The sequence below is a fragment of the Callithrix jacchus genome, chromosome 9 (genome assembly GCF_049354715.1).
Source record: "Callithrix jacchus isolate 240 chromosome 9, calJac240_pri, whole genome shotgun sequence".
NCBI classification, from domain to species: domain Eukaryota; kingdom Metazoa; phylum Chordata; class Mammalia; order Primates; family Cebidae; genus Callithrix; species Callithrix jacchus.
Genome location: NC_133510.1, coordinates 110,641,597 through 110,668,821, shown reverse-complemented (window position 1 = coordinate 110,668,821; position 27,225 = coordinate 110,641,597). Strand labels below are relative to the sequence as shown.

General features: G+C 40.7%; 1 protein-coding gene across 6 annotated transcripts in view; it reads left to right on the top strand.

Annotated features, from left to right (window-relative positions):
- The window catches only part of PRDM4 (PR/SET domain 4), a 93,162-nt gene that overhangs the window by 6,203 nt on the left and 59,734 nt on the right, over positions 1 to 27,225 (top strand). For 4 of the 6 annotated variants that reach the window (XR_013522086.1, XR_013522085.1, XR_013522084.1 and 1 more), the window contains exons 4-11: positions 1,129 to 1,314; positions 2,854 to 3,648; positions 9,259 to 9,408; positions 10,755 to 10,873; positions 12,117 to 12,202; positions 13,037 to 13,164; positions 14,121 to 14,435; positions 15,826 to 15,994. Coding sequence is in view for 3 of the 6 variants with exons in the window: in XM_078337192.1 (XP_078193318.1) it covers positions 1,129 to 1,314; positions 2,854 to 3,648; positions 9,259 to 9,408; positions 10,755 to 10,873; positions 12,117 to 12,202; positions 13,037 to 13,164; positions 14,121 to 14,435; positions 15,826 to 15,994 (1,948 nt within the window). In the remaining 3 variants the exon portion in view is untranslated. Of the gene's footprint in view, positions 1 to 1,128; positions 1,315 to 2,853; positions 3,649 to 9,258; positions 9,409 to 10,754; positions 10,874 to 12,116; positions 12,203 to 13,036; positions 13,165 to 14,120; positions 14,436 to 15,825; positions 15,995 to 21,053; positions 22,744 to 27,225 lie in introns of those variants that run through there. The other 2 variants (XM_035257468.3, XM_002807138.6) reach the window with 1 other exon arrangement.

The following is a 27,225-nucleotide window of genomic DNA, read 5'->3' as shown; positions in this document are numbered from 1 at the left end:
TCCCAGTTACTTGGGAGGCTGAGATGGGAGGACCACTTGAGGTCTGAAAGCTGAGGCTGCATGAGCCAGATCATGCTACCACACTCCAGCCTAAGCAACAGAACAAAACCTTGTCTCAGGAAAAAAAAAAAAGAAAGAAAGAAAAGAAAATATTGCCCCTGGCAAACATATGCAAACAAGCACTGACCAAGTTAGTAGGTATTTATTATGATACTTAGGCACAGTATAAGTCACCTCACTTTGCAAGTAGATATAACCCAAAGTAGAAACAATCTAAGGTTTAAACTTTTTATTAATCACGAAGGTATAGCATATATACAAAAGATTGTATGAAAATTTTACATCTAACTAAATCACATTATTTTCCAAGTAGAAGTGAAATATTCTGACCATATAGAATGGTCAACATAATAAAGTTTAAAAATACCTCCCAAAATTTATAATATCACTACCTAGGAACTATTCCTATGAATATTTTATGTTTCTTTCCATTTTTTTTTCTATATGTAGTTTGTTTTCTTGTATTTAAACTAGGTTTTTAATTCTAAATTAAATAATTTGGCCGAGCATGGTGGCAGTCTCAGCACTTTGGGAGTCTGAGATGGGCAGATCACTTGAGGCCAAGAGTTCCAGACCAGCCTGGCCAACCTGGTGAAACCCCATCTTTAGCAAAAATACAAAAATTAGTTGGGCTTGGTGGTGCGTGCCTATAATCCCAGTCACTCAGGAGGCTGAGGTAGGAGAATCGCTTAAATCTGGGAGGCAGAGGTTGCAGTGAGCTGAGACCACACCACCACATTCCAGGCTGGGTGACAGAGTGAGACTCTGTCTCAAAATAAATAAATAAATAAATAAATAAATTAAATATTTTGATATTTAAGTACAGTACAGACAATTGGAGTATCAACTTGTCAGTTTTAAAATTAACTTAAGAACTATCTTTGGGACTAAGACTACTTTGTTGAGGCCTATTTGTAGATGATTGCACGTCATCTAAGGATGAAAAAGGCTACTAGGTGAGGTTTTTGCCCATATGTAAAAACCTTTCTAAGAGTTCAACCAGTGGTATAGTGAGAATTTTTAATTTTGTATTTTGTTTTATCTGAGAAAAAACATTTTGTTTTGTAGGCCTGCCAGTGGCAATTCCAAACCTGGGTCCCTCCCTGAGCTCTCTGCCTTCTGCTTTGTCTCTAATGCTCCCAATGGGTATTGGGGATCGAGGGGTGATGTGTGGGTTACCTGAAAGAAACTATACCCTACCTCCACCACCTTACCCTCACCTGGAGAGCAGTTATTTCAGAACCATTCTACCTGGTAAGTGTCACAGTTATTTGGGATGTTAGAAAAAAAGAACAGAGCCAGCTTTTAATCTCAGTTCCAGAAGATTTGAATGATACTTTTTTCTGTTTATCACTCTTAGATATTAATCTCGAGGCAGGAAAAAATCTTCGTTTATGTACTTTTCCTCTTAGAATGTGCATATAACATTAATACGGTTTGACTAAGTTGAATTTCTTAATTGCACATAATTTTTCTTCTCCTCCAGTATCTCTTTCATTCATTGTTTAGGATTCTGCAGTTATAATTCCAGCGCTCTCTCTCTCTCTCGCTTGCTCTCTCTCTCGCTCGCTTGCTCTCTCTCTCGCTCTCTCTTGCGCGCGCGCACGCGCTCTCTCTCTCTCTCTCTCTCTCTCTCTCCTCTCTCTCCTCTCTCTGCTCTCCCTCTCTCCCTCTCTCCCTCTCTCCCTCTCTCCCTCTCTCCCTCTCTCTCAAGGTTTCACTATATTGCCTGGGCTGGATTGGAACTCCTGGGCTTAAGTGATCCTCTCACCTCAGACTCTTGTGTAACTGGGACTACAGGCACATGCCTGCCTTGAGACCATACCATACTTTCTTTCTTTTTCATAAATAACTTTTTAAAAAAAGGAGACTGGGTTTCACGATGCTGCCCAGGCTGGTCTCGAACACCTGAGCTGAAGCCATCTGTCCACTTTGGCATCCTAAAGTGCTGGAATCACAGGCATGAGCCACTGTGCCTGGCCCAAGACCATACTTTCTTTGCTGTTACCTAGACATTTCCTTTGCTGCTACATGGTTTTCATAATTATCCTTTTTAATGATGTATTACTTTCTACTGAATGGATATTTGATGGTTTATTCTTTATTTTTGGACAGTTTGGTTTTTCCGGTTTTTATTACCATTGTAATTAATGCTCTTATGAACGTCTTTGTATATAATATTTACAAAATGGATTTAGAAAAGATTACCTTAAGTGGAATTTCTCGTACAAGAGGGTATGAACATTTTTGAGGTTCTTAATATATATACTTCACAAAGAAGTTTTAGTAGTTTACCTTCTCACTGGCAGTTTAGTAAGTATTTCACCACACCCTCCCAAGTACAAGTGTTAATTTTTTTTGTTTTAATAAAATAGGTACAATTGTGACTTTGTAATAAATAGTTTAATGTGTTACGATAGTTTAATGATACGTAATTAAGTTTCGTTTTACACATAGAAGATTTGTTCTTAAATCATTTTACGTTTTAATAATTAGAGCAAATTTTATTGCCTTAGAACTCAGGAATTGCAACCATATGTATACTGAAGGCAGCGTTTATGTTAGTGATTTCCAGTTGGCTTCAAAGGAACATAGTTAATATTTGTAGGATTTCTGGAGTTTTGCAGGAAAAACTCAATTATGTTATATGTATGTTGCTATTTATAACATAGAGGTATTGATTAAGGAAGCAGGAGATTATTTGAACTTATATTTGTAAGGAAATAGCTTCTAATATTTGGAATTCTTTAATGTACTAAAGGTCTCTGATATCTCATTTTTTCCTTTTCACAGGCATTTTATCTTATTTAGCTGACAGACCACCACCTCAGTACGTCCACCCCAACTCTATAAATGTTGATGGTAATACAGCATTATCTATCACCAATAACCCTTCAGCTCTAGATCCCTATCAGTCCAATGGAAATGTTGGATTAGAACCAGGCATTGTTTCAATAGACTCTCGCTCTGTGAACACACATGGTGCCCAAAGTCTTCATCCTAGTGATGGCCATGATGTGACCTTGGACACAGCAATCACTATGGAGAACGTTTCTAGGGTTACCAGCCCAATTTCGACAGATGGAATGGCAGAGGAGCTGACAATGGATGGTGTTGCAGGCGAGCATTCCCAAATCCCAAATGGCTCCAGAAGTCATGAGCCTCTGTCTGTGGATTCTGTGAGCAACAACCTTACAGCAGACACTGTAGGACATGGTGGTGTGATACCCATTCATGGAAATGGCCTGGAGCTCCCTGTGGTCATGGAGACTGACCACATTGCAAGTCGGGTCAATGGCATGTCTGACAGTGCCCTCAGTGACTCCATCCACACTGTGGCCATGAGCACCAACTCTGTAAGCGTGGCACTCTCTACCTCACACAACCTTGCCTCCCTAGAATCTGTTTCCCTCCATGAAGTTGGCCTCAGCCTAGAACCGGTGGCTGTCTCCTCCATCACCCAGGAGGTTGCTATGGGGACAGGTCATGTAGATGTATCTTCAGACAGTCTTTCTTTTGTGCCACCTTCACTGCAAATGGAAGACTCCAATTCAAACAAGGAAAACATGGCCACCTTGTTTACAATTTGTGAGTATGCTTAGCCTTTCTTTTTTGGAAGTATTTATAAAAAGGGCCATCATCCCTATCAAGTTAATACATAAAGTTTGACATTGGTTAAGGGGTATAGAAAGTAATTAGACTGTGGAACTTGGTATTGTCCTTTATTTTAATGTGGTGTCTTTTCTTCAAGTAAGCCAAATGATGTACATATATTTAGCTGATTATTATAGCGTCCTCCTGAAGAAATGAAATGTGAAGCAGTTTTTTTTTGAAACAGAGTCTTGCTGTATTGCCTAGGCTGCAGTGCAGTGGCACAATCTTGGCTCATGGCAACCTCTGCTTTCTGGGTTCAAGCAATTCTCCTGCCTCAGCCTCCCGAGTAGCTGGGATTACAGGCGCCTGCCACTGCGCCTGGCTAATTTTTGTATTTTTAGTAAAGATGGGGTTTCACCATCTTGGCCAGGCTGGTCTTGAATTCCAGACCTTGTGATACACCTGCCTTAGCCTCCCAAAGTACTGGGATTGCAGGCGTGAGCCACTGTGCCCACAAAGTAGTCATTTTTGTATTTTTCAGATAAGCTTAGTACGTGTGGTAGTTGTACCTGTAGTCCCGGCTATTCTGGAGGCTGAAGCAGGAGGGTTGCTTGAGCCCAGGAGTTTCAGGCTGTAGTGTGCTACGATCACACCTGTGAATAGTCTCAGCTATTCTGGAGGCTGAGGAAGGAGGGTTGCTTGAGCCCAGGGTTTCAGGCTATAGTATGCTATGATCACACCTGTGAATGGTACTGCATTACAGCCTGGGCCACAAAGTGAGACCCGGTCTCTGAAATATAATCATAATGATAATATAGTTTTTTTTTAAAGTAAATTTAGCCCATTAATAGTTAAGGTATCTCCCAGGGTTTCACAAATAGAGAGTTAAAAGGGTAAATTCTAGAAACATTGTTCGTGACATGCCTTGTGAAAATTATTAGGTCACTTTTGTAACCCTGTGGAAAAATGTAGGTGGATATAAATGCATTTTTCTCTTTGCTCAGAATGCATGTAAATTATTCTTAGGCATGTAAAAGTTTTTCTTACTGGGCAACAACAACAAAAAACAATATAAGAACAGTTGACTTACCGGTGTCACTACGTTTCATTCACATAGGAAGCATGTTGAGTGCTTACTTTATTTTATTGATAGGGTTTCTCTATCACCCAGGCTAGAGTGCAGTGGTGCAATCACAGCTCACTGCAGCCTCAACCTACTGGGCTCAAGCGATCCTTCCACTTTAGCCTCCCGAGTAGCTGGGAACCCAAGTGTGTACCGCCACACCTGGGTAATTTTTAAATATTTTACAGAGATGGGAGTCTCACTATGTTGCTTTGGCTGGTCTTGATCTCGCCTCAAGCAGTCCTCCTACCTCAACCTCCCAGAGTGCTAGAATTACAGGTGTGAGCCAGCACATCTGGTTCTTTAGTGCTTACTGTGTGCCAGCCTCTGCTAGATGTAGGGATAGAACGATCTACCAACAGATGGTTTGTGTACATTCCTTTAAGGAGCTTACAGTCTGGAAGCATAGGAGACTATTGCAATGTAGTTAATAAAAAGTGTTAAGATGAGATGAAGTGCATGGTACTAAAGTAGCCTGAAGGGGGAGCAACTAGTCCGGCTGTGGAAGGGTCAGGGAAGACTCAACCAAGGGAAGTAACATTCATGTTAGCACAGACCTTAAGGACAAGGAAGATATGGGCAGTTTAGAGTCAGGAATGTTTACAAGTTGTGCAGCCACCACCACTGTCTCCTTCCAGAACATTTTAATCACCCAGGAGTTAGCACCTGTAAGTGCCTTGAACAGAAAAAATCAGGAATGTTTCAGAATTGCTAAAGCATAAAAGGAGGGTGAGAAGAGGGGTCACGTAGTGAGAGAGAAGTAGGAGCCAGAACACAAAGGGTCTTCTAAGACTAGTCAGGAGTTTTAGGGAGTGAGGGTTGGGGTAGAGCTTTGCTGCAGTGTGAGAATAAAGGTGTTAAGGGGCAAGGAGGTATGGAAGATACCATAATTTACATGAAAGGTGATGATTCTACATGAGAGTAGAGATAATTAGGATGCAAAAAAGGGGACGACATTTACAGAGAACCCAGTTGAGCTTTTTGATTGGATAAAGTTGGAGGAGGAAAGGATTAAGGAGAAAACCCTGGTTTTTGGCTTTAGAAACTAGATAAGTAGAGAAGGCCATGTGCTGGCTCACGCCTATAATCCCAGCACTTTGGGATACTGAGGCAGAAAGATCATTTGAGGCCAGGAGTTCAGTATCAGCCTGGGCAGCATGATGAGACCCTGTCTCAGAAAAAAAAAAAAAAAAAAGCAAACAGAAACTAAGTAGGTAGGATAATGAAAGGCAAAGGAGAATTAGATTGTTATTTTTATTATTTTGGGCAGAGTGATGATGAGTCGAGTTTTAGGCATGTTGATTTCCGTGTCTGTAAGATACCCAGTAGAGATGTTTCATGAAAAGTTGTGTGTGGAGCTGAGAGAGATCTGTCTGGAAATATTTAAGGATTATCAACATTAAGATAGTATTTGTGGCCGGGCGCGGTGGCTCAAGCCTGTAACCCCAGCACTTTGGGAGGCCGAGGCAGTAACCCCAGCACTTTGGGAATCACGAGGTCAAGAGATCGAGACCATCCTGGTCAACATGGTGAAACCCCATGTCTACTAAAAATACAAAAAATTAGCTGGGCATGGTGGCGTGTGCCTGTAATCCCAGCTACTCAGGGGACTGAGGCAGGAGAATTGCCTGAACCCAGGAGACAAAGGTTGCGGTGAGCCGAGATTGTGCCGTTGCACTCCAGCCTGGGTAACAAGAGTGAAACTCCATCTCAAAAAATAAAAAAATAAAAAGATAGTGTTTGTGGCTCTAGAAGTGGAATGAAATCATCTAGTAAGAGTGGAATGAGAAGAGGGCTAGGGATATCAAGATAGAGCAACAGAAGAGGAACTTCCAAATAGACTCAACGGGGGGGCCAAAAATAGGAGGAAGCCCAGAACCGTTCAGTGCCACAGAATCCATGTGGTAGAGAGACTTGTTTTAACCTTTTTAAGTCTCAAATTTAGAATTTTAAAATGTTTCAATCCAAGAATGTAATTAACTTAAGGCTCATTAATTTAGTAGAAGGTAAAAGGTGGCCTAAACTTATTCTTTCCTAAGGGGGCAAATGGAACCTCTTCTAAGTGTTTGTATGATAATAAAATATAATTTATATATACATTTTAAATGTGCAATTTAGTGGGTTTTTTTTAGTATATTTACAAGGTTATTCAACCACCACCACTGTCTCCTTCCAAAACATTTTAATCACCCTGTAAAGAAACTCATACCCATTAGTCACTTGCCATTCCCTCCTTCCGCCTGTTCTCAGCAACCACTAAGCTACTTTCTGTCTCTGGATATGCCTTTTCTGGATGTTTCATATAAATGGAATCATGAGATACGTGGCCTTCTGGATCTAGCTTCTTGCCTTTATTGTAATATTGCATTGGCTTATCCATGTCGTAGCATGTATTTGTATTTGATTTCTTTTTAGAGCTGAATAATCTGTAATATGGATATGCCATATTTTGTTTATCCATTTATCAGTTGATGGGCATTTGGTTGTTTCTACTTTTTGATTCTATGAATAATGCTGCTATGAACTCTTCATGTACAAGTTTTTGTATGAACATATGTTCTTAGATGTCTATCTAGGAGTAGAATTGCTGCATGTCTAACTTTTTGAGGGACTGCCACACTTTTCCAAAGTGGTGATGCCATGTTACCATCTTAGCAGCAGTGGATGGGGTTCTAGTTTCTTTACATTTTTGCCAATGGTTAATTTTTTTTTTCTTTTTTTGAGACAGTGCCAGGCTCTGTCACCCAGGCTGGAGAGCAGTAGCACATCTCAGCTCTCTGCAACCTCCACCTCCTGGGCTCAGACTATCCTTCCACCTCAGATTCCCTAGCAGCTGGGACTAAGGAGCTTGGCATCATGCCCGGCTAATTTTTTGTATTTTTGGTAGAGACAATTTGCCATGTTGCTGCCTGGTCTCATGAGTTCAAGACCAGCCTGGGCAATATGGCAAAACCCTGTCTCTACCAAAAATAATAAAAATCAGCCGGGCATGGTGTTGCATGCCTGTGGTCCCAGCTACTCAGGAGGCTGAAACAGGAGTGCCACTGCACTCCAGCCTGGGTAGCAGAGTGAGTTCCTGTCTCAGGAAAAAGAAAAGAAAAGAAGACAAATAGATGGCTATAGTTCTAGGGTTTATGTATTCCAACTATTTTGTGAATAATTTTGGAGTTTGAACGTAATGATTGAATAGTAGTATCATAAATGCTGTTACCTAGCAGAGTGGAAGGGAAAGTGTGAAAAATAGAGCAGAAGATTTATGAAGTAGGACACTCATAAGGTTGTGAAGGTGAAGTTGTGGTAAGAATAGAGACCAGTATATAAATGCAGCATCCTCTCTGCCAATGCAGAAGGATCATATGAAAAATAAGAAATTGAGAGTTTTAAGTCAATAAAGTCTGCTAGAATATACTTCTGTCTGCCTTTTGAAAGAATGGGCTGCAATCATTTTTGTCTTAAGAATGTGTCATCAAACCTTGGTTGACCATCTTGTTTATAGTGAAGCAAAAGAGTACAGTGGTGCAGCTGTCTCTGACCTCAGTGGCCTATGTTCATAGCACAGGTCAGAGCATAGGTCACTGGGGTCAGAGCCAGCTGCACCACTGTAGCCATATTTTCGCTCTGCATGACTAACAGCATTTCAACTCAGTGTCCTTATAGTTTAGAATTGGAATCTTTTGGACTTTAGGGCATCATATCTAAATGTATTACTTGTCTACTTAGGTGTAAGGGATAATGTTCTTGATTATTGAAGTAATATGGTGTTATTTTTTCTTTTATTATTATTTTTTAATTTTTTTTAAACAGGCGGAATCTCACTATGTTACACACAAGCTGGTCTTGAACTGCTGGGCTCAAGTGATCCACCTACCTCAGCCTCCCAAACTGCTGGGTTTACAGGCATGAACCACCATACTCAGACAATTTTTTGATCAGTGTTTGTCTTATGCACTGAGTAGGAAACTTGTCCTGTTTGATCAAAAGAAAAAAATTGGATCTTATTGAAGTCTGAAGAGTGGTGTAAGAGTGGATATATATGTTAGTGTAAAGAAATGAGTCTTTGATCAGAATATCTCTATTAGAACCATGCTTCTTACTGGATACATTTTAGTAATTAGCATTTAAATTAAACCTGGTGCTGGGCACGGTGGCTTACACCTGTAATCGCAGCACTTTTGGAGGCTGAGGCAGGTGGATAATCTGAGGTCAGTAGTTCGAGACCAGCCTGGCCAACATGAGGAAACCTTGTCTTTAGTAAAAATACAAAAATTAGTTGGGCATGGTGGCACACCACATGTAATCCCAGCTATTTGGGAGCTGAGGCAGGAGAATCGCTTGGACCAGGGAGGCGGAGGTTGCAGTGAGCCGAGATTACACCATTGCACTCCAGCCTGAGTGACAGAGCAAGACTCCATCCTCAAAAAAAAACCCTGGTTATAATTTAATCTGCTTGAACTAATATTGCTTGAATTTGCCATCTATAGGGTGTACTCTCTGTGACCGTGCCTATCCCTCAGACTGCCCTGAACATGGACCTGTGACTTTTGTTCCTGACACTCCAATAGAGAGCAGAGCAAGGCTTTCTCTCCCAAAGCAGCTTGTTCTTCGTCAGTCAATTGTGGGAGCAGAAGTTGGTAAGAACCTTGGAACTGTAAAACACCATTATGTCTCTTCTTCCTTTGTAGGGTAGAGTTGTGAAAGTAGATTTGTATAATTTAGAAATTATTTGGACCAAAAGTCAATTCATGGCTTAAGATTTATGCTTTTAGGGAATATTGGTCTTGTTTAATAAATCTAGTCAAAAACATTATTGGGAAACTTCTCCTTTGTTAGAATCAGTATTGAGTAAAGCAAAAAATCCTGGACTCAGTCTTTGAAGATTTGACTTTTATTCTCAGCTGTCGCATCCACTAACAATTATTTTAATAACACATTTCTTAAAACTTAGTTTCTTTTATAGAAACATGGAAAATTCACCACTGATAATGACACAAATTTAGATCAAATGTCTGTAAAGTGTATAATGCTCCTTAGGAAAAAGGATTAAAGAATGTAGATTGCCAGACTTTACTTAGCCATATTAGAATTTAGCATGGCTTCTGAGTTACTGTGACATTTCTTTGGAAATATAAAATTAGGTCTCAAAAAAACAAACAAACCCTGGTGATAATTTAACCCATTTGTATTGCTGGAATTTGCCATCTACAGGGTGCATTCATTATTCTTTTAGCTGCAGTTTGGGCATGAGTCATTTTAAAGCACCAAACAGTTTAGGTAAAATAGAACAGCGATTTAAGCACAAAAGATTTTAGAAGTTTGATTTATTTTTATAATTGCTTTATATTTTTACAATAGAATAATGTTTTCTGTTCTTATTTATTTATTTATTTATTTTTAAGAGACTGGCTCTCTGTTACCCAGGCTGGGGTACGTTGGCCTCACATCTGGAGTGCAGCAACTCAAATGCAGCCTCAACCTCTTGGGCTCATGCAGTCTTCCTGCCTCAACCTTCCAAGCAGCTGGGACTACAGGCATGTGCAACCATGCCCAGCCATTAAAACAATTTTTTTTGTAGAGACAGCATCTCATGATGTTGCTGAGGCTGGTTTCGAACTCCTGGCCTCAAGCAGTCCTGCCTTGGGCTCCCAAAGTGGTGACTCATTATATTTGTGAGTTACCATGCCAAAACTTTTTATGTTAAACTCCAAAATAATGTATTTGGAGAGACTTGTATAAAATTAGGTTCAGGAATTTCTGATACTGCTTCTTACTCAGCATTTATTGTGAGCCCTGTGTTATCTGTTCATTACATTTTTTATATATTTACAGGCTAGGACCCACAAGGCTTAGCCATCTCTGAGGAGTGCTAGCATATTAGGTTCACCAAAAATAAGATTCTTTGCATGGGTGAATTACCTCTTTCTTCTGTATCCTGCTGTTTAAATCATTGATTGTGGAGTTGGTGTCCTTCCACTGATAGGTGTATGGACTGGAGAAACCATTCCTGTGCGGACTTGCTTTGGGCCTCTAATTGGCCAGCAGAGTCACTCCATGGAAGTAGCAGAATGGACAGACAAGGCAGTTAACCATATCTGGAAGGTCAGTCTTAATGAAACTTTTCTGTGGCTTTTGGCTGTTTTTATTAGTTAGAGGTAGTTAAAAAGAAGTGATAAGGGTCAAAATCAGCCAGAACTGATACAGTGCCATTCACTGGTTAGTCATTTATTTAATGTACATTTTTTTAAAATGTTACATTCTGTCATTCTTGGTAGCCAAGTTATAACACACAGTGAAACACCAGTGACTGGAAATAGAAGACAAACTGTTTTTTTTCTCTGTTGTGTGAGTTAATCCAGTTATTTTAACCATTTAATGCATTTTAATTACTTGTGACAGCTGAGGCCGTAGACTTTGTTTATATGATAAAAGTCTTATTTTATAAGCAACTAAAACATTCCTCAAATATTTACCTTAGGAAACAATTCTGGGATAAAAAGCTAAGATTATTTTTCTAGTTTTCTTTTCTTTTTTTTTTTTTTTTTGAGATGGAGTCTCACCCTGTCGCCCAGGCTGGAATGTGCAATGGTGCAATCTTGGCTTACTGCCACTTCCACCTCCCGGGCTCAAGTGATTCTTCCACCTCAGCTTCCTGAGTAGCTGGGATTACAAGCACCTGCCATGCCCAGCTAATTTTTGTAGAGACAGGGTTTCCCCATGTTGGCCAGGCTGATCTTGAACTCCCGACCTCAGATGATCCGTCCATTTCAGCCTTCCACAGTGCTGGGATTACAGGCATGAGCCACCGCGCCCGGCCTGTTTTTCTAGTTTTCTAATGAGAGAGGTTAGAAATGCAAGATTTTCACATAGACATCTGTTGGGAATGATGCTTGCAAAATTGTAGTAAGGGGGAAATGGGTGTTGTGATCATTGGAAAGGTAAGGTACCACTGTCATGGGGAACTTTAAATTTGGAATGCTAGGCCCAAGTGGGAAAATAATGAGAAGGAATGATCCTAATGGACATTCAGTCATCTAGTGCCTACCATGTGATAGGTGATGAAGACAGATAGACCATTTTTTTGTCTTTTCCAGGCAGAGGGTGAATAATCAAAACGTTAATCTCTTCACTGAGCACTGACTGTAGGTCTAATGGTCTTTACTGTATTTCTGGAAATAGGGAGAATGTGAAATGATAGCATGTTGGCAAAGGCAGGAATATATTTTTCACACTAACTGGGAAAGCTACTGCAAATGATAAATGAGATTATTGCTGGCCTAAGTGTAGTATAGTACTTTATTGCATGTCAGTGCATTTGACATGTGTGTTTGCTTTCTGTTGGCAGATATACCACAACGGTGTCCTAGAATTCTGCATCATCACAACTGACGAAAATGAATGTAATTGGATGATGTTTGTGCGCAGAGCCAGGTATGAGTAGTCTTGGATGAGAAAAAAAGTTACCATTTAGATGTTTTTCAATAGGAAGCTTTACATGAAAGAGGGAAGAGTTGAGAATCCAAATTACACCAATACTTGGACATACTTAAAGCCTAAGGCAGCCAGGCATGGTGGCTCACACCTTTAATCCCAGCAGTTGGGGTGGCTGAGGTGGGAGAAGTGCTTGAGGCCAGGAGTTTGAGACCAGCTTGGGCAACACAGCCAGACCCTCATCTCTAAAAAAAATTTTCAAATTAGCTGGTGTTGTGGTATACCTGTGTAGTCCCAGCTATTGGGAGGCTGAGGTGGGAGGATCACTTGAACTGAAGAGTTTGAGCTATTATCATACTGTTGTGATGCTGCTGCATTCCAGCCTGGATGACAAAGTGAGATCCTGTCTCAAAAAAAAAAAAAGAAAAGGGAAAAAAAGCTTACCAAGAACAATATAGTCACCACTAAATTTGCAAGTGGGTGCCTTTTCTTCACATTGGCTGGTAGTCCACCCCTGAGTTACTAGAGTTAATTCTTTTTTAGGTAGCTATCTCTATGTCTTTGTCATACTTTATTTTTTTTTATTTACCTTTTTTGCTTCCGGTAATGGACTCTAGTGTTTTTTACTATAAAAGGTCATTAGCTAATGTGCTGAAATAAGAATTCTGTTTCTCTACAACTGCCTCCTCATAGATGGGACAGGGAATTACAAAAACATTCCAGAGAAAATAGTTCTGCCTAAGCTTTCATATAGGATTTTGCACTGGGGGGAATGTTATGTTTAGTATGCATTTCAGAATTAATGTGCTTGATCTATTAAATGTCATAACTTAGGAACCGGGAAGAGCAGAATTTGGTGGCTTATCCTCATGATGGAAAAATCTTTTTCTGCACTTCACAAGATATCCCTCCTGAAAATGAACTGCTTTTTTATTACAGCCGAGACTATGCTCAGCAGATTGGTAAGTTAATATAAGATGTGTTTATCATGAATCTAGCATAATAAAAATACCAAAGACCAGGATTAAAGTTCTGTTAATTATTTACATGTTAACTGAAGCAAATCATATACCTTTGTTTGTATAAAAGCAAACTACTACTTCTATATTTGAGGTGTTAAAATTTGTGAGGTTCTTCACAAGCTGAATGTTATTGACCACGTAGTATTCATATGACATGATCTTTTATGGTAGGGCTTTGGTTTGGGGCATTGAAGTTCCTAAGGCTACTTTTCAAGCTAGCACCATTGAGATATAAATTCACAAAGGACAAAAAAATTCCTCAGTTTGATTTAACCTGCATAGGCTTTCTCTTTGCTGTGCTGTTTAATCATGACGAGTGATGTTTAATTGTGTATGCTACAAAATCTAAATATTTTGCCTAGCAAAGAGACCTTATAATTCAGTATTTACCAAGTGCTTTCTTTGTGCCTGGTACACTATTTTATGTGTGTATTTAAAGATAAGGTTTCACTCTGTCAGGCTGGCATGTAGTGGTGCGAGTATAGCCAATTGTAACCTTGAACTCCTGGGCTCAAGCAGTCTTTCTGCTTCAGCTTCTTAATTAGCTAGGACTACAGGTGTGCACCACCATGCCCAGCCAGTGATTTTTAAGTTTTTTTTATGGAGATGGGGTCTTGCTATGTTGCCCAGGCTGATGTTAAACTCCTGGCCTCAAGTGATCCTTCCACCTCGGGGTCTCAAAGCATTAAGATTACAAGCATGAGCCACTGTGCTTGGCCCTTAGTACACTATTTTAGATGCTGGGGATAGAGCACTGAATAAGACATTTTAGTTTTATAGGAAGTGGGCAAATAGGAAATTTTGGGAGAAAGGAGAACTGCAAGCCATGATTGTTAGTATCAAGAACAAGTTTTAAGATTCAAGTATCAGGAAATAATGAGTAATTTTTTTTAAAGGTGTTCCTGAACACCCAGATGTGCACCTCTGTAACTGTGGCAAGGAATGCAATTCTTACACAGAGTTCAAAGCCCATCTGACCAGCCACATTCATAACCATCTTCCTACCCAGGGCCATAGCGGCAGCCATGGGCCAAGTCACAACAAAGAAAGGAAGTGGAAGTGCTCAATGTGCCCCCAAGCTTTTATCTCTCCATCTAAACTTCATGTCCACTTTATGGGTCACATGGGTATGAAGCCCCACAAGTGTGATTTCTGTAGCAAGGCTTTTAGTGATCCCAGCAACCTGCGGACCCACCTCAAGATACATACAGGTAAGTTGTGTTTGGACCAATAGAATGGAATTTTTGCAACAATTAGAAAATGTGGTAGTAAAGACTTTGTAGAGGGATTGTAGGTGGAGTTGAGATTTGATGTCAGAGAAAGAATCCAGGGTGGTAAACCTTTGTGGTTTAACAGATTCCTTGGAAGCTGCCACTTCCAGTTATTAAGATGTTCTGCTTTCCAGGTTTCCCCACCATAGTTAGAAAGTGCCTGGGAAAATGCAGTTAATGATCAGGAAGCTGATCAATATGTTTGAACATAAAGGGAATTCTATAGAAGCTTCGGAGTCTGAGCTTCTGATTAGAGCCCACCCCGTAGTCATCAGCCAGAGCCAGTTTCTCTCCTTTAATATTATTGCTCAGTAAATACTGCCACAATTTATTTTTTGAGCTTCCATTTCCTAAACTCCATGTAAAACAATGCCTTTCTTTTAGTATTTAAAAAAAAAAAATTTTTTTTGAGACAGGGTCTCACTCCATCACCCAGGATAGAGTCCAGTGGCACAGTCTTGGCTCACTACAAGTTCCGCCTCCAGGGCTCAGGTGATCCTTCCACCTCAGCCTCCTGAGTAGCATGGACTGCAGACTTGTGCCACCACACCTAATTTTCTTATTTTTAATATAGATGGGGTTTTGCCATATTGCCCAGGCTGGTCTTGTACTCCTGGGCTCAAGCAGTCTGCCCGCCTCAGCCTCCTAAAATGCTGGAATTATAGGCCTGAGCCATCATGCCTGGCCACTAACATTTTGAAATGCATACTACAAAATAACTGATGGTTTTAGCTTTCTTGTTTGGGTCATCTTTTCTCCAAATCTTCAGAAATTTCTTCTCATTCTTTTGCAACAGAGACCTTATGGTCCACAAAGCCTAAAACTCTATCTAGCCTTTGAGAGGTTTGCTGACCACTGACTTAGAGGAATCTTATTTTTGCATTCCTGCAAGGATTTTTTATTTCATCCCTGGTTTCTGAGGCCATATTATATGTTTTAAAAAAATAGAAAACTATAAAATCTAGCTTGTAAAAATGTTTCCCTATAGACAAGTCCTAGAATTCATGAAGTTTTTTTGCTTAATGTTTGTGTTAGGTAGGGCACTAATCATTTTTTTTCAAGTTTTATATATCACCTATAAATTTAAAAAAATATACATGTTTAGGTCAGAGGTCCTAAAGGAGATCAGATTAATTTGCTAGCTTTAGTTGCACAATATACACTCTGGCTCTGAGTGGTCCTGCATAGACAACCCTAGAAAGTGAAGTGCCACTTAGCAGTCAGCTCTGTTTCATTCCTGCCTGTGCTGCATGCCCATATATGTACCTGCTTGTCTCAGGGATGCCAGCAATTGTTTTCTTTATGGGTAATACTTTGGGGTGATTTGCAGGTCAGAAGAACTACAGGTGTACTTTGTGTGACAAGTCTTTCACCCAGAAGGCTCACCTGGAGTCCCACATGGTTATCCACACTGGGGAGAAGAATCTCAAGTGTGATTACTGTGACAAGTTGTTTATGCGGAGGCAGGACCTCAAGCAGCATGTGCTTATCCACACACAGTAAGTAACCCTGCAGCCAAGACGTCGTTCCTCAGGTGGTGAGTCTTTGTGTGGCTGCAGCTCGCCTGCCGATTGAAGGGCTTGGGAGTCCTGGCTCATTATCTGTTTCCTGCCTTGGTACCATGGAAGATGACTCCTGTGTTCCATGTAGCCAAGCTAAGGTTGGAACACTGTTTTTGGTGTTAGCCTAGAAGATTTCACTTGTTGGCTTTCTTTTTCTTATTTTTCACATGTACTCTTTTGTCACATCTTCAAAAATATAGAGGCAAAAAGGACTATTGACTGCAAGTGGTTGCTTATAGTTAGACGATAGTGTGCATAGGAGACAGTGATGGAATGAGAGGAGTGAGAGTCAGCAGCTACACCATGAAGAGCCTTTGATCCTATTAAGAAAATTCAATTTCATTCTAGAAATAATGGTGAGATGCTGAAGGATCTGCCAGCCCCTGCCATTCTGGAACTGTTGTTGGGGGGTGTGTGTGTGTGTGTGTGTGTGTGTGTGTGTGTTTCTGAATTGCAGTAAAAAAAAATTATTGTCTTAACCATTTGTAAGTGTCCAGTTCAACAGTGTTAGTTACATTCACATTGTTGTGCAAGCACTATAGGATTTTAAGGAAAGAGTGTCATAGTGATATACCCATTCTGTTAATAAGAAGATTACTCAGGTAGCTGAATAGAGGATGATTGAGGGTGGAGAAGACCAAATATTGGAAGGCCAATTAGGAATTTATTGCATGAATCCAAGTGTAATTAAGTGTCTAGACTGCATTAGTCACAGTGATTGTAGAAAGAAGAGATTTTGTTGTCTTTAGATTTTAGCAAGTGTCACAAGAGGAAGAAAACATATGGAGATTCTTTAGAAATCTGTCTTCACTGGAAACATTATATTCTTAATGTAGAATTTGGATAAACACTTTGCTTTGATAGCAGTTCTGTCTCCTTTCTCATCACAATGCAGCCAGAGACTAAACAGCCAAGGAGTCTGGATCTACCTTCCTAACTCTCAGAAGGACATTCTAAAACAAAGACTTCTTTAGTTTTATTGCTAGTGTGAAATTTTAGAAAATTAGACAAATTATCAAATATTACATTGGACCTTGCAATATTGAAGCCAAAAGAGATCCTCAGGATCATCTACTCTAACAGCCTGTCTAGGCCCCCCAGCTTGCGATAATAAAATACCACAGATTGTGTGGCTCAAACAACAGGGGAGAGACACAGTAAGAGAAGGCAGCCATGCAAGCCAGGAAGAGGGCCCCCACCAGAACCCAGCCAGGCTGGTACCCTCATCTCAGACTTCTAGACTCCAGGACAGTGAGAAAATACATTTCTCTTGAGAGAATGAAACAGAAAGAATGAGAGCTCTGACTCTTCTCATAAGGACACTAATCTCATCATGGAGGGCCCATCCTCATGACATCATCTAACCCTAATTGCCTTCCAAAGGCTCCACCTCACATTGGGGGTTAGGGCTCCCATCACACTGCCTTTTAGGGCTTCAACATATGAATGTGGGGTCAGGGGATAAATATTTGTCCAGAACACTGCCCGTTATAATTGCTAGAAACTGTGAAAAACAACAGTTGGTGCTAGGACCCTACCCATGGGAATTCTAATTTAATTGGTCAGAGTTAGAGCCCTGGCCTTGGTATTTTAAAATGCTCTCCAAGTGACTCTCATGCCCAGCCAGGGTTAAGGACTGCTGACTTCATCCATATGCAAGACTGATTTCCACAGTGTCTCTGGCAAGTGGATATATTGTTTCTTAAATATCACACAATTATAGTTTGAGGACAAGTTTTGCTTGAATCAAGCTAATATCAGCCTCTATCCTTTCATTTTACATTTGCTTAACAAATGTGGATCTGGACTCTTTGTCAGGATGAGAAAATATGGTAAGCCTCTTTGCCAAACCTTTATAGGATAGAAGGTTTTTGGACTGTCGAAACTTAAAGCTGGTTTAAGTCATTCATATAAGAAGCACTATTCCCTCAAAATATTTTTGAATGAGACTTTAGGCTTCCTATGGAGATCATTGGTAAAATTTTCAGATGCTTGTATTTTTACTTTGGGACATTTCAAAGTGGATATAGTAGTATTGGCAGTCTTTTTATTTATCTACTTAAAAAGAAAACAGGCTGGGCACAGTGGCTCATGCCTGTAATCCAAGCACTTTGGGAGGCCAAGGCTGGCGGATCACCTGAGGTCAGGAGTTTGAGACCAGCCTGGCCAACGTGGTGAAACCCCGTCTCTACTAAAAATACAAAATTTATCTGGGTGTGGTTGTGGGCACCTATAATCACAGCTAGTCGAGCTCACGCCACTGCACTCCAACCTGGGCAGTGGAGCAATACTCCATCTCAGAGAGAGAGAGAAAAAACAGCTGTAGCTGTAAACCCAATTGTAAGAGAGCTCTCCCCCAGTGTTCCCCTGAGAGTGGAAGGGTTGTGACAGAACCTTGCTTTGCCCTACCTGTAAGAAAGAGGAACTGAGGGGAAGAGCAGTGATGTTTACTCCCCAGATCATCTTGTCTCATGGCTTTAGATACTATCTTAATGATTCATGCCTCCAGCCTCGTACACCTCACTATCAGCAGCTCTGATGCCCTGTGAATGTCTAGTAGGCAACTTAAACCTAATCTGTCTAAAACTCAACTCAATATTACCCCACAAACTTGATTTCCTCCGGTGCTGAACAGCTCATTAAATGGCACCACCATTATTCACCTCAGTGGTCAAGCCAAAAACCTTGGAATAATTCTCAACTCAGTTTTTCCTTCCTTCCTTCCTTCTGTCATTCAACTATCACCTTGTCCAGATTACCAGCTTTTCTTGTATGGATGGCTTCAGTAGCCTCCCAGCTACTGCTTCTATTTCTCCTCATCTATTCCACGGCACAGATGAACACATATACACACAGTATTCTGTCCATGGTGCCAGAGCAATCCATTTCAAATATAAGTCATTTTTGTGCCTGCCTCTACTCGTAAATCTCTGGTGGCTTTCCATCGTATTTTTATTAAAAGCTTTTTACCATAGTCAGAGGCCCCTTATGATGTGGTAATAGTACTTACTACCTCTCCCCTTCACCTTTTACTTTTCATATTCTGCTTTGGCCACTCTGACCCTCCCTTGCTACTCCTTGAGCATACTAAGCACATCCAGTCTCAGGGCCTCTGCCTTAGAAACTTCTCCCTCCAGATACCTGCATGTCTTCTTCCCTTCATTCAGATTTCTGCTCACATAGCTCCTCAGAAGGGCCTTCCTTGACTATCTTATCTAAAATAGGACCCATCACTTTTACCTGGCTTCATGTGTTTTCATAGTCCTTATTGCTATCTGATACCATGTTATACATTTGCATATGGTATAATCGCTCCACTAGAATGTAAGAATCAGGAAGGCAGGGACTTTGTTTACGCACATCCTATAGCCCTAGCAGCTAGAATGGTGCCTGGCATATATTAGACACAGTAAATACAAACATGTAAAAACCAGAAGGCTGTAATATGAAAAGTCAGACTTCTGATTTGGGTTTTCTTGTGGCCTTCGGCAAGTTACTTAGTCGTTTTTATGCACATGTTTTCTATCTGCAGAATTAAGAGGTTGGATTAGATTGGTGGTTTTAAAACTGCTCTGGGGAATTCCAAGGATTTCTTCAGTGACATCTCTTGCTAGAAGAGGATGGGAGAAATGCTAAGGAAGCCAGGCTTCAGAACCCCCAACTGCACCCTATGACTCCTTCCAGGATTTTATTAATAACTTGCTTTAACTGTTTCATATTGGGGTTTCATAAAGACATGGGGTTAAGCTGCTCAAAAAAGTTAAAAAATTCCTGGTCAATGTGATCACTAAGGTTCTTTTCAGCTCTAAAATGTCTAGGCCAGGGTTACTCAAACGTTAACACCGTTGACATTTTGACCCACTTAAGTTTTTGCTATGGGGCTGCCCTGTGCATTATAGAATAGTTAGCAGCATCCTTGGCCTTTTCCCACTAGATGCTCATTGTACCACCCCTCCCCAATATAACAATCAGAAAGGCCTCCAGACATTGCCAGATGCCCCCATAGAGGCAGTCGCCCCCTACCTGAGAACCACTAGTCTATGAAAAGGACAGAAAAATGGCAATTCCATTAAAATGGCATTCAGGGAATACAAATAACAGCATAGTGAGATACATTATATGCTGGCTAATTGGCAAACATTTTCAAATTTTAGTCTTCCAGTTGTTGAGAATGTGAGACAACCGGAACCACCAGTGATAGATGTGCATATTCAAACAACTGCATTGGAAAACTGTTTGTCATTATCTTGTAAAGTTGAAGATGTGCATATCCTTTGATTCAGCTATATAGCTCTTGGGTATATACCCTAGAGAAACATATATACTGCAGAGCACCATACAGGTACTGAAATGTCCAAATGCCAGGTACAGTGGCATGCACCTATAGTCCCAGGTACTTGGGAGGCTGAGGTGGATAGATCACTTGAACTCAGGAGTTCAAGGCTGTAGTGCATGCTGATTGCACCTGTGAATAGCCATTGGACTCCAGCCTGGGCAACACAGTGGGATCCTGTCTTTAAAAAATAATGAGAAAAAATTTTTAAAAATTTAAAAGCATTCATAGCACTTTTGCTTGTGATAATAAAAATCTGGAAGCCACCAAAATATCCATTTGCTAGAGACAAATCCAGTACCATAATTAAGTTGCGGCATATTTGTAAATAGTATACAGCAATGAAAGGGAATAAGTAACTGATACATCAACTTCAATGAATTTTATCAGCATCATATTGAGAGAATGCAGCAAGACAGAAAAAAAATATATATAGAATACATAGAATTCAAGAATTTATGTAGAGTTCTAAAATAGGCAAAATCAGCCTATGCTGCTTTAAACTATGCACGTTTTATGAGTCTTCTGTATATCGCCTATGCAAAAGCCTGATTGAGGAGGATACAGTTGCTCTGACAAAGGCCTGAGGTGATGAAGAATAAGTGTTGCCTCAGTTGTTATTTGCAACCCCAAATCAAACATTTTTTCTTGTGTTCCTCTTAGAGAACGCCAGATCAAGTGTCCCAAGTGTGATAAGCTGTTCTTGAGAACAAATCACTTAAAGAAGCATCTCAATTCTCATGAAGGAAAACGGGATTATGTCTGTGAAAAATGTACAAAGGCTTATCTAACCAAATACCATCTCACCCGCCACCTGAAAACCTGCAAAGGGCCCACCTCCAGTTCATCAGCACCAGAGGAGGAAGAAGAAGATGACTCAGAAGAGGAAGATCTAGCAGACTCTGTGGGGACAGAAGACTGTAGGATTAACAATGTTGTATATTCAGCGGACGAGTCTCTCTCTGCACATAAATAAAAGGAAAAGAAGCTATTTTGGATGAAAATACAAAAGGAAAAATACACATAACCAATTATCTACTATAATGGTTTTTATATAAAATAGTTCCTGATATATTTTCAGCCAATAGTCAGAACAGACTGAATGGGAATGAATAAAGCACTTACGGAAGAGCATCCTATTGAAAACACTTTAAAACAGATTAGGAAAAGAGAGCATGTGGCCTGTTTTAATGATGGACTGGGAGGGAAATGTCAACTTCTGAGGTCTGTTTTTTATTTACATGATAATCTGGGAGATGCATTTATGCCTGAATTAGAACTGCCTTCTGCTCAAACAAATCAGATTTATTGTTTCACATTCTTCCATTAATCTATTTTCCTTCTGGTCCTGTGACTTGGTAACATTCTAAACTTTGTCCTTGCCCCATAGCTATCCTGACTGCTGACTGTGTTTTATGCAGACTCTTGTGACTTATACTCACCACAGCCTGGATCGGGACACAGCGGCTTAAGTGTGTTACTTGGCAGCTAGTAAGTTTAAAGTAGCACCTGCCTTAACTGCTCCTGACTGCTTGGGAGTTTAGGGTAGATCTTGCTTTCCAGAGTTTCAGCAGGTGCCTATAGGGCAAATAAAAAAGCAGCAGTCAGTCAGTAGGCAATGATGGAGAGAAGAAGAGGAGAAGAGATGCCTGGCCTCTGCCCAAGAAACTAGCTTTGATGGAAGCCTGAGCAAGTCATCTGGTTATTGTTACATAGAGATCTTTGTAGGTTTAGGCATGGCTCTCTGTCTCCAGTAAAGCTTCCAGCCATTCAAACAGAGGGGCCCTGGAGGTATAGAGAGCCCAAATAATACCTGCTGGATTGGCAAATGATGAGTACATGTGGACTTACCTGAGGAAGGCAAGGAAGGGAATAACCTTTTTTTAATATTTCGTTTACCTTATGGGAAGTGTTAAGATGCCATTAAAACATTGACAACTCAAAACAACAAATGACTACAAATACATTAAATGCATGTGCAAAATTAGGTCTTCCCAGTTGTCTTGATGCTGAGGAACCTCATCAGAGAAGCGTGGAAAAGGCCAAAGGATTTGGAAGGTAAAGAAAGTTGAATAGTCACCACATGGGCCTATTTTTAGGGTCCCGGCTTAGTTAAGTCACCTGCGCCCCCAGTCATTGTGTCTCCAAGGCACATCCAGCGTTTTTCAGAAGCAGACCCACCCTTAAGTTGACAGGGTTGATGGAACATGCTCTCCTGCTCAAGGCACAACCTCTGGCCTAGAGTAGAGGACTCTGGTGGGAAGGTTTTGCTGCTAATGTATTTATGGAATGTATTTCATTCAAGTCTGTATTCCTCTAGGAAGGATTGAAATTAAAGCTTTTTTACAATACAGGATTCCTCTGGTAGTCTTGTTCTATGGAGGAAGGAGACGAGTGAGTCTTCTAGAGAAAGTCAAGTACAGTTTGAATTTTTCTGAGGTTAAAGGAGAGAAAGCATTTCCAGAGTATTACAGCTTTGAGATCATGTTCTTACTGTTTCTGCTATTAGTGCTTAGACAAACTGCTTCTTGTGCTTCCAGCCCTCTTCTGCCCTCTTCCTCCCTAAGGTATGCCTTTACTCTGTTACCTCCTTGGAGAAGTGTGGCAAGTCTGCAGTATGGAGGGTTGGGGGATGTGTTGTGGATGGTTAGGGGTGGCTGCTGACACTGGGTTGTGATGCCTCCATTGGGGCAGCCATGTTTCCTAGGGCAGCTTCAAAGTCAGTCTTTGCCAAAGGCATCCAGCTGGCAGGCTCCCCCGTTCCCAGGAAACCACTGGTACTGGGACTATAAGCTCCCTTTCTTCCTTTATCTCAGTAGTGCACACTGGGTTAATTTCATTTATTCTCAAGACTGAAATGATGCCCAAAATAGTTACACCTAGAATCACAGAAACACAAACAGCAGAGGAAGCTTGGAAAACTTTTTAGTGAGAAGGTGGCTGTTAGTGCTTAGTATTTATAACTGTCTCTTTTTTTTTTTAACTTCTTAATTTTAAATTCTAGGTCATTTTCACAAGATGAACAAATGATTAAGTGCCTTTTGACACCATTGTCTTCAGCCTTTTCTGCCCATTTTGAGTGGCCTTATTTATTGCTGCTGTTGAGTAAATGGTCACAGTGAGAGGCAGGATGTGTATGTAGGCTCTAGAGCCCTGCAGAATATTCTCTAGTGTGGGCTTTGCTGTGTGGTGGTTTGTAACCTTGGCCAAATTACGTAAATTCTCTATGCCTCTTTACTGTAAATGGAGAGTATTAAGAATGCCACTTCATTATACTGTTAGATGTTAAGTTCATACATGTCAGTGGCTCCCACAGTGCTCAACATAGAGTAAGCAATAGCTAATATTCTTCAGTTTTCCCTTAGTGTACATTTTCCATTTTAACATAGGTTTCTATGCTAAAAAAAAAAATTGAGGTATAGATGACCCAAGAAATCTTAGATTTTAGTAATACAACTAAAACTGGAATAATCTGAGTTTTCAGGGCAAAAGCTTATAAACTACTTCAGAGTATTTTTGTAGCTCCCAGTGTACGCTAGGCGTTTCCTTCCCAAAAAGGTGAGTTGCTCATAATCCTGGCATTTTTGTTGTGTTGAGATTCTCAGAGGGCATAGGTAACAGGAACTAGAGTCTTCAGCCTTTTCACACTGTTGACCTGTGTACCCACTTTTTAGTAAACACCCCTTTCCTGTGTCCTGATGCCAGAAGCTGTCAGCCCCTCATCAAGTATGTAAGCTTAATTATCTGATCACCAAACTGCATCTTGGAGGCACACACTAAGGAACGACATATCTCCATGTACACAAGTGATTATGGTCTGTTGCAGGCTGAACAGACCAGTGCCCCACCAATACCCCAAAATCATATGTTGAAGTCCTAACCTTCAATAGTCTCAAACCGTGACTGTAGTTGGAGATACGGTCTTTAAAGAAGAAATTAAGTTAAAATGAAGTCCTTAAGTTAGGACCTAACCCAATATAACTAGTGTCCTTAGGAAAAGAAGATTTGGGCAAAGCCTTATACAGAGGGAAGATGTGAAAACAGGAAGAAGATGGCCATCTACAAGCTCAAGGAAAGAGGCCTGGAACAAGTCCTTCTCACAACCCTCCGAACAATCCTGCCATTGCCGCCATCTCAGACTTCCAACCTGCAGAACTGTGACCGAGACAATATATTTCTGTTTAGTCTCCCCAGTCCATGGCAATTTCTTGTGGCAGCCCTGGCAAACTAAACAGTCTAACCAAGTATACACTTTTGATAATGATTGCTTAAAGAGGAGCAGCTTCCAATATAGTGACTTCAGTTTAACCCCAGTTTACAGATTAGCATGAACAATATAAAGGCAGTCACCATTTCTAGTGGATTTGCTGCTAGCAGATTTCCCTACACTCAACTTTTTTGCTCCTTAGGTTTTCTTGCATATGTTCCGTTACAGATCATTAGGCATTCAGGCCTGTGTAGTCCTCAGACAAGGACAGCATTCTTTTCAAAAACCATTTATCAAATGCTGGCACAGTTGAAGGCATGGTAGGGGGAACAGAATAATGACTAGGGCTCTGTTCCTGCCTTTGGATAGTTTTGCAGTAGCTCTAACACCTGACCTCACATCAGGATTATCTAAGGAAATAAGAGATGTTTAAGTGTCCAGGTGAGCCCCAGCCGTATTGATGAGCCTCTAGGACTCCCTAGGTGATTGTGAAGCAGTCCACAGGAGTCCTATTCTGGGAACCATGCAAGATACATATGGCAGATAACTATACCTTTTGCAAGCCAGACTGTGGTCAGCCTTATAATAGAGGAACAGAAGGTTCTTAAGATCTAGGGCCGGGAGTGAAAAGTCACTTCTAAGAAGAGAAGTCTAAGAAAACTGGTAAAGAAAAGTGGGCAAGGGCTGAGCACAGAGGCCCACACCTGTAATCCCAGCACTTTCGGAGCATGAGGCACGTGGATTGCTTGAGGGCAGGAGTTTGAGATCAGCCTGACCAGCATGGTGAAACCCTGTCTCTACTAAGTAAAAAGTGGGGCATAGAGGTACATGCCTGTAATCCCAGGTACTTGGGAGGCTGAGGCATGAGAATCATTTGAATCTGGGAGGTGAAGGTTGCAGTGAGCTGAGATTCATGCTGCTGCACTCTAGCCTGGGCTACAGAATGACACTCTTTTAAAAAAACAAATGAAAATGGGCAAGATAAGCCTGGATCTGTGGTTGAGACAAAGACTAGGCTTTGTGAAGAGTGAAGAGACTGTGTATGAAAAAATAGATCATAGATCTGAGGTACAGGGCTGAACATTTTAGAATACCTAGTTTACCAAATCAGTAACAGTTATTTTATTTTCATTTATTTCATTATTCATAATCGAAATAAATTATTTCAATTATTTTTGAGATGGAGTCTCACTCTGTCACCTAGGTTACGGTGCAGTGGCACAATCTCAGCTCACTGCAGCCTTGACGTCCCAGGTTCAAGCTAATCTCCTGCCTCAGCCTCCCTAATAGCTGAGATTACAGGCACCCGCCACCAATGCCAGCTAATTTTTGTATTATTAGTAGAGACAGGGTTTCACCATGTTGGCCAGGCTGGTCTCAAATGCCTGACCTTAAATGATCCATCTGCCACAGCCTCCCAAAGCACTGGGATTACAGGCATGAGCCACCGTGGCCAGCCCAGTTTTTAAATTATTATCATACTTTAAGTTCTGGGATGTGTGTGCAGAACATGCAGGTTTGTTACATTGTTGTACATATGCCATGGTAGTTTGCTATATCCATCACCCCATCTAAATTAGGTATTTCTCCTAATGCTATCCCTCCCCTAGTCCCTGCACCCTCCAACAGACCCCAGTGTGTAATGTTCCCCTCCCTGTGTCCATGTGTTCTCATTGTTCAGCACTCACTTATGAGTGAGAACATGCAGTGTTTGGTTTTCTGTTCTTGTGTCAGTTTGCTGAGAATGATGGTTTCCAGCTTCACCCATGCCTCTGCAAAGGACATGAACTCAATTTTTTTATGGCTGCATAGTATTCCATGGTGTGTATGTGCCACAATTTCCTTATCAAGTCTATCATTGATGGGCTTTGGGTTGGTTCTAAGTCTTTGCTATTGTGAACAGTGCCATAGTAAACTTACATCTGCGTGTGTCTTTATAATACAATGATTTATAATCCTTTGGATATATACCCAGCAATGGGATTGTGGGGTCAAATGGTATTTCTAGTTCTAGATCCTTGAGGAATCGCCACACTGTCTTCCACAATGGTTGAACTAATTTATACTCCCACCAACAGTGTAAAAGCATTCCTATTTCTCCACATCCTCTCCAGCATCTGTTGTCTCCTGATTTTTTAATGATTTCCATTCTAACTGGCATGAGATGATATCTCATTGTGGTTTTGATTTGCATGTCAAATGACCAGTGATGATGAGCTTTATTTCAAAGGTTTCTTGGCCACATAGATGTCTCCTTTTGAGAAGTGTCTGTTCATATTCTTCGCCCACTTTTTGATGGGGTTGTTTTTTTCTTGTAAATTTGATTCTGGATATTAGCCCTTTGTCAGGTGAGTAGATTGCAAAAATGTTCTGCCATTCTGTAGGTTGCCAGTTCACTCTAATGATAGTTTATTTTGCTGTGCAGAAGCGCTTTGGTTTAATTAGATCCCATTTGTCTATTTTGGCTTTTGTTGCAATGGCTTTTTGTGTTTTAGTGAGGATATCCTTGCTCATGTGTATGTCCTGAATGATATTAGCTGGGTTTTCTTCCAGGTTTTTTATGGTTTTAGGTCTTAATTTTTGTGTAAGAAAGGGATTCAGTTTCAGCTTTCTGCATATGGCTAGCCA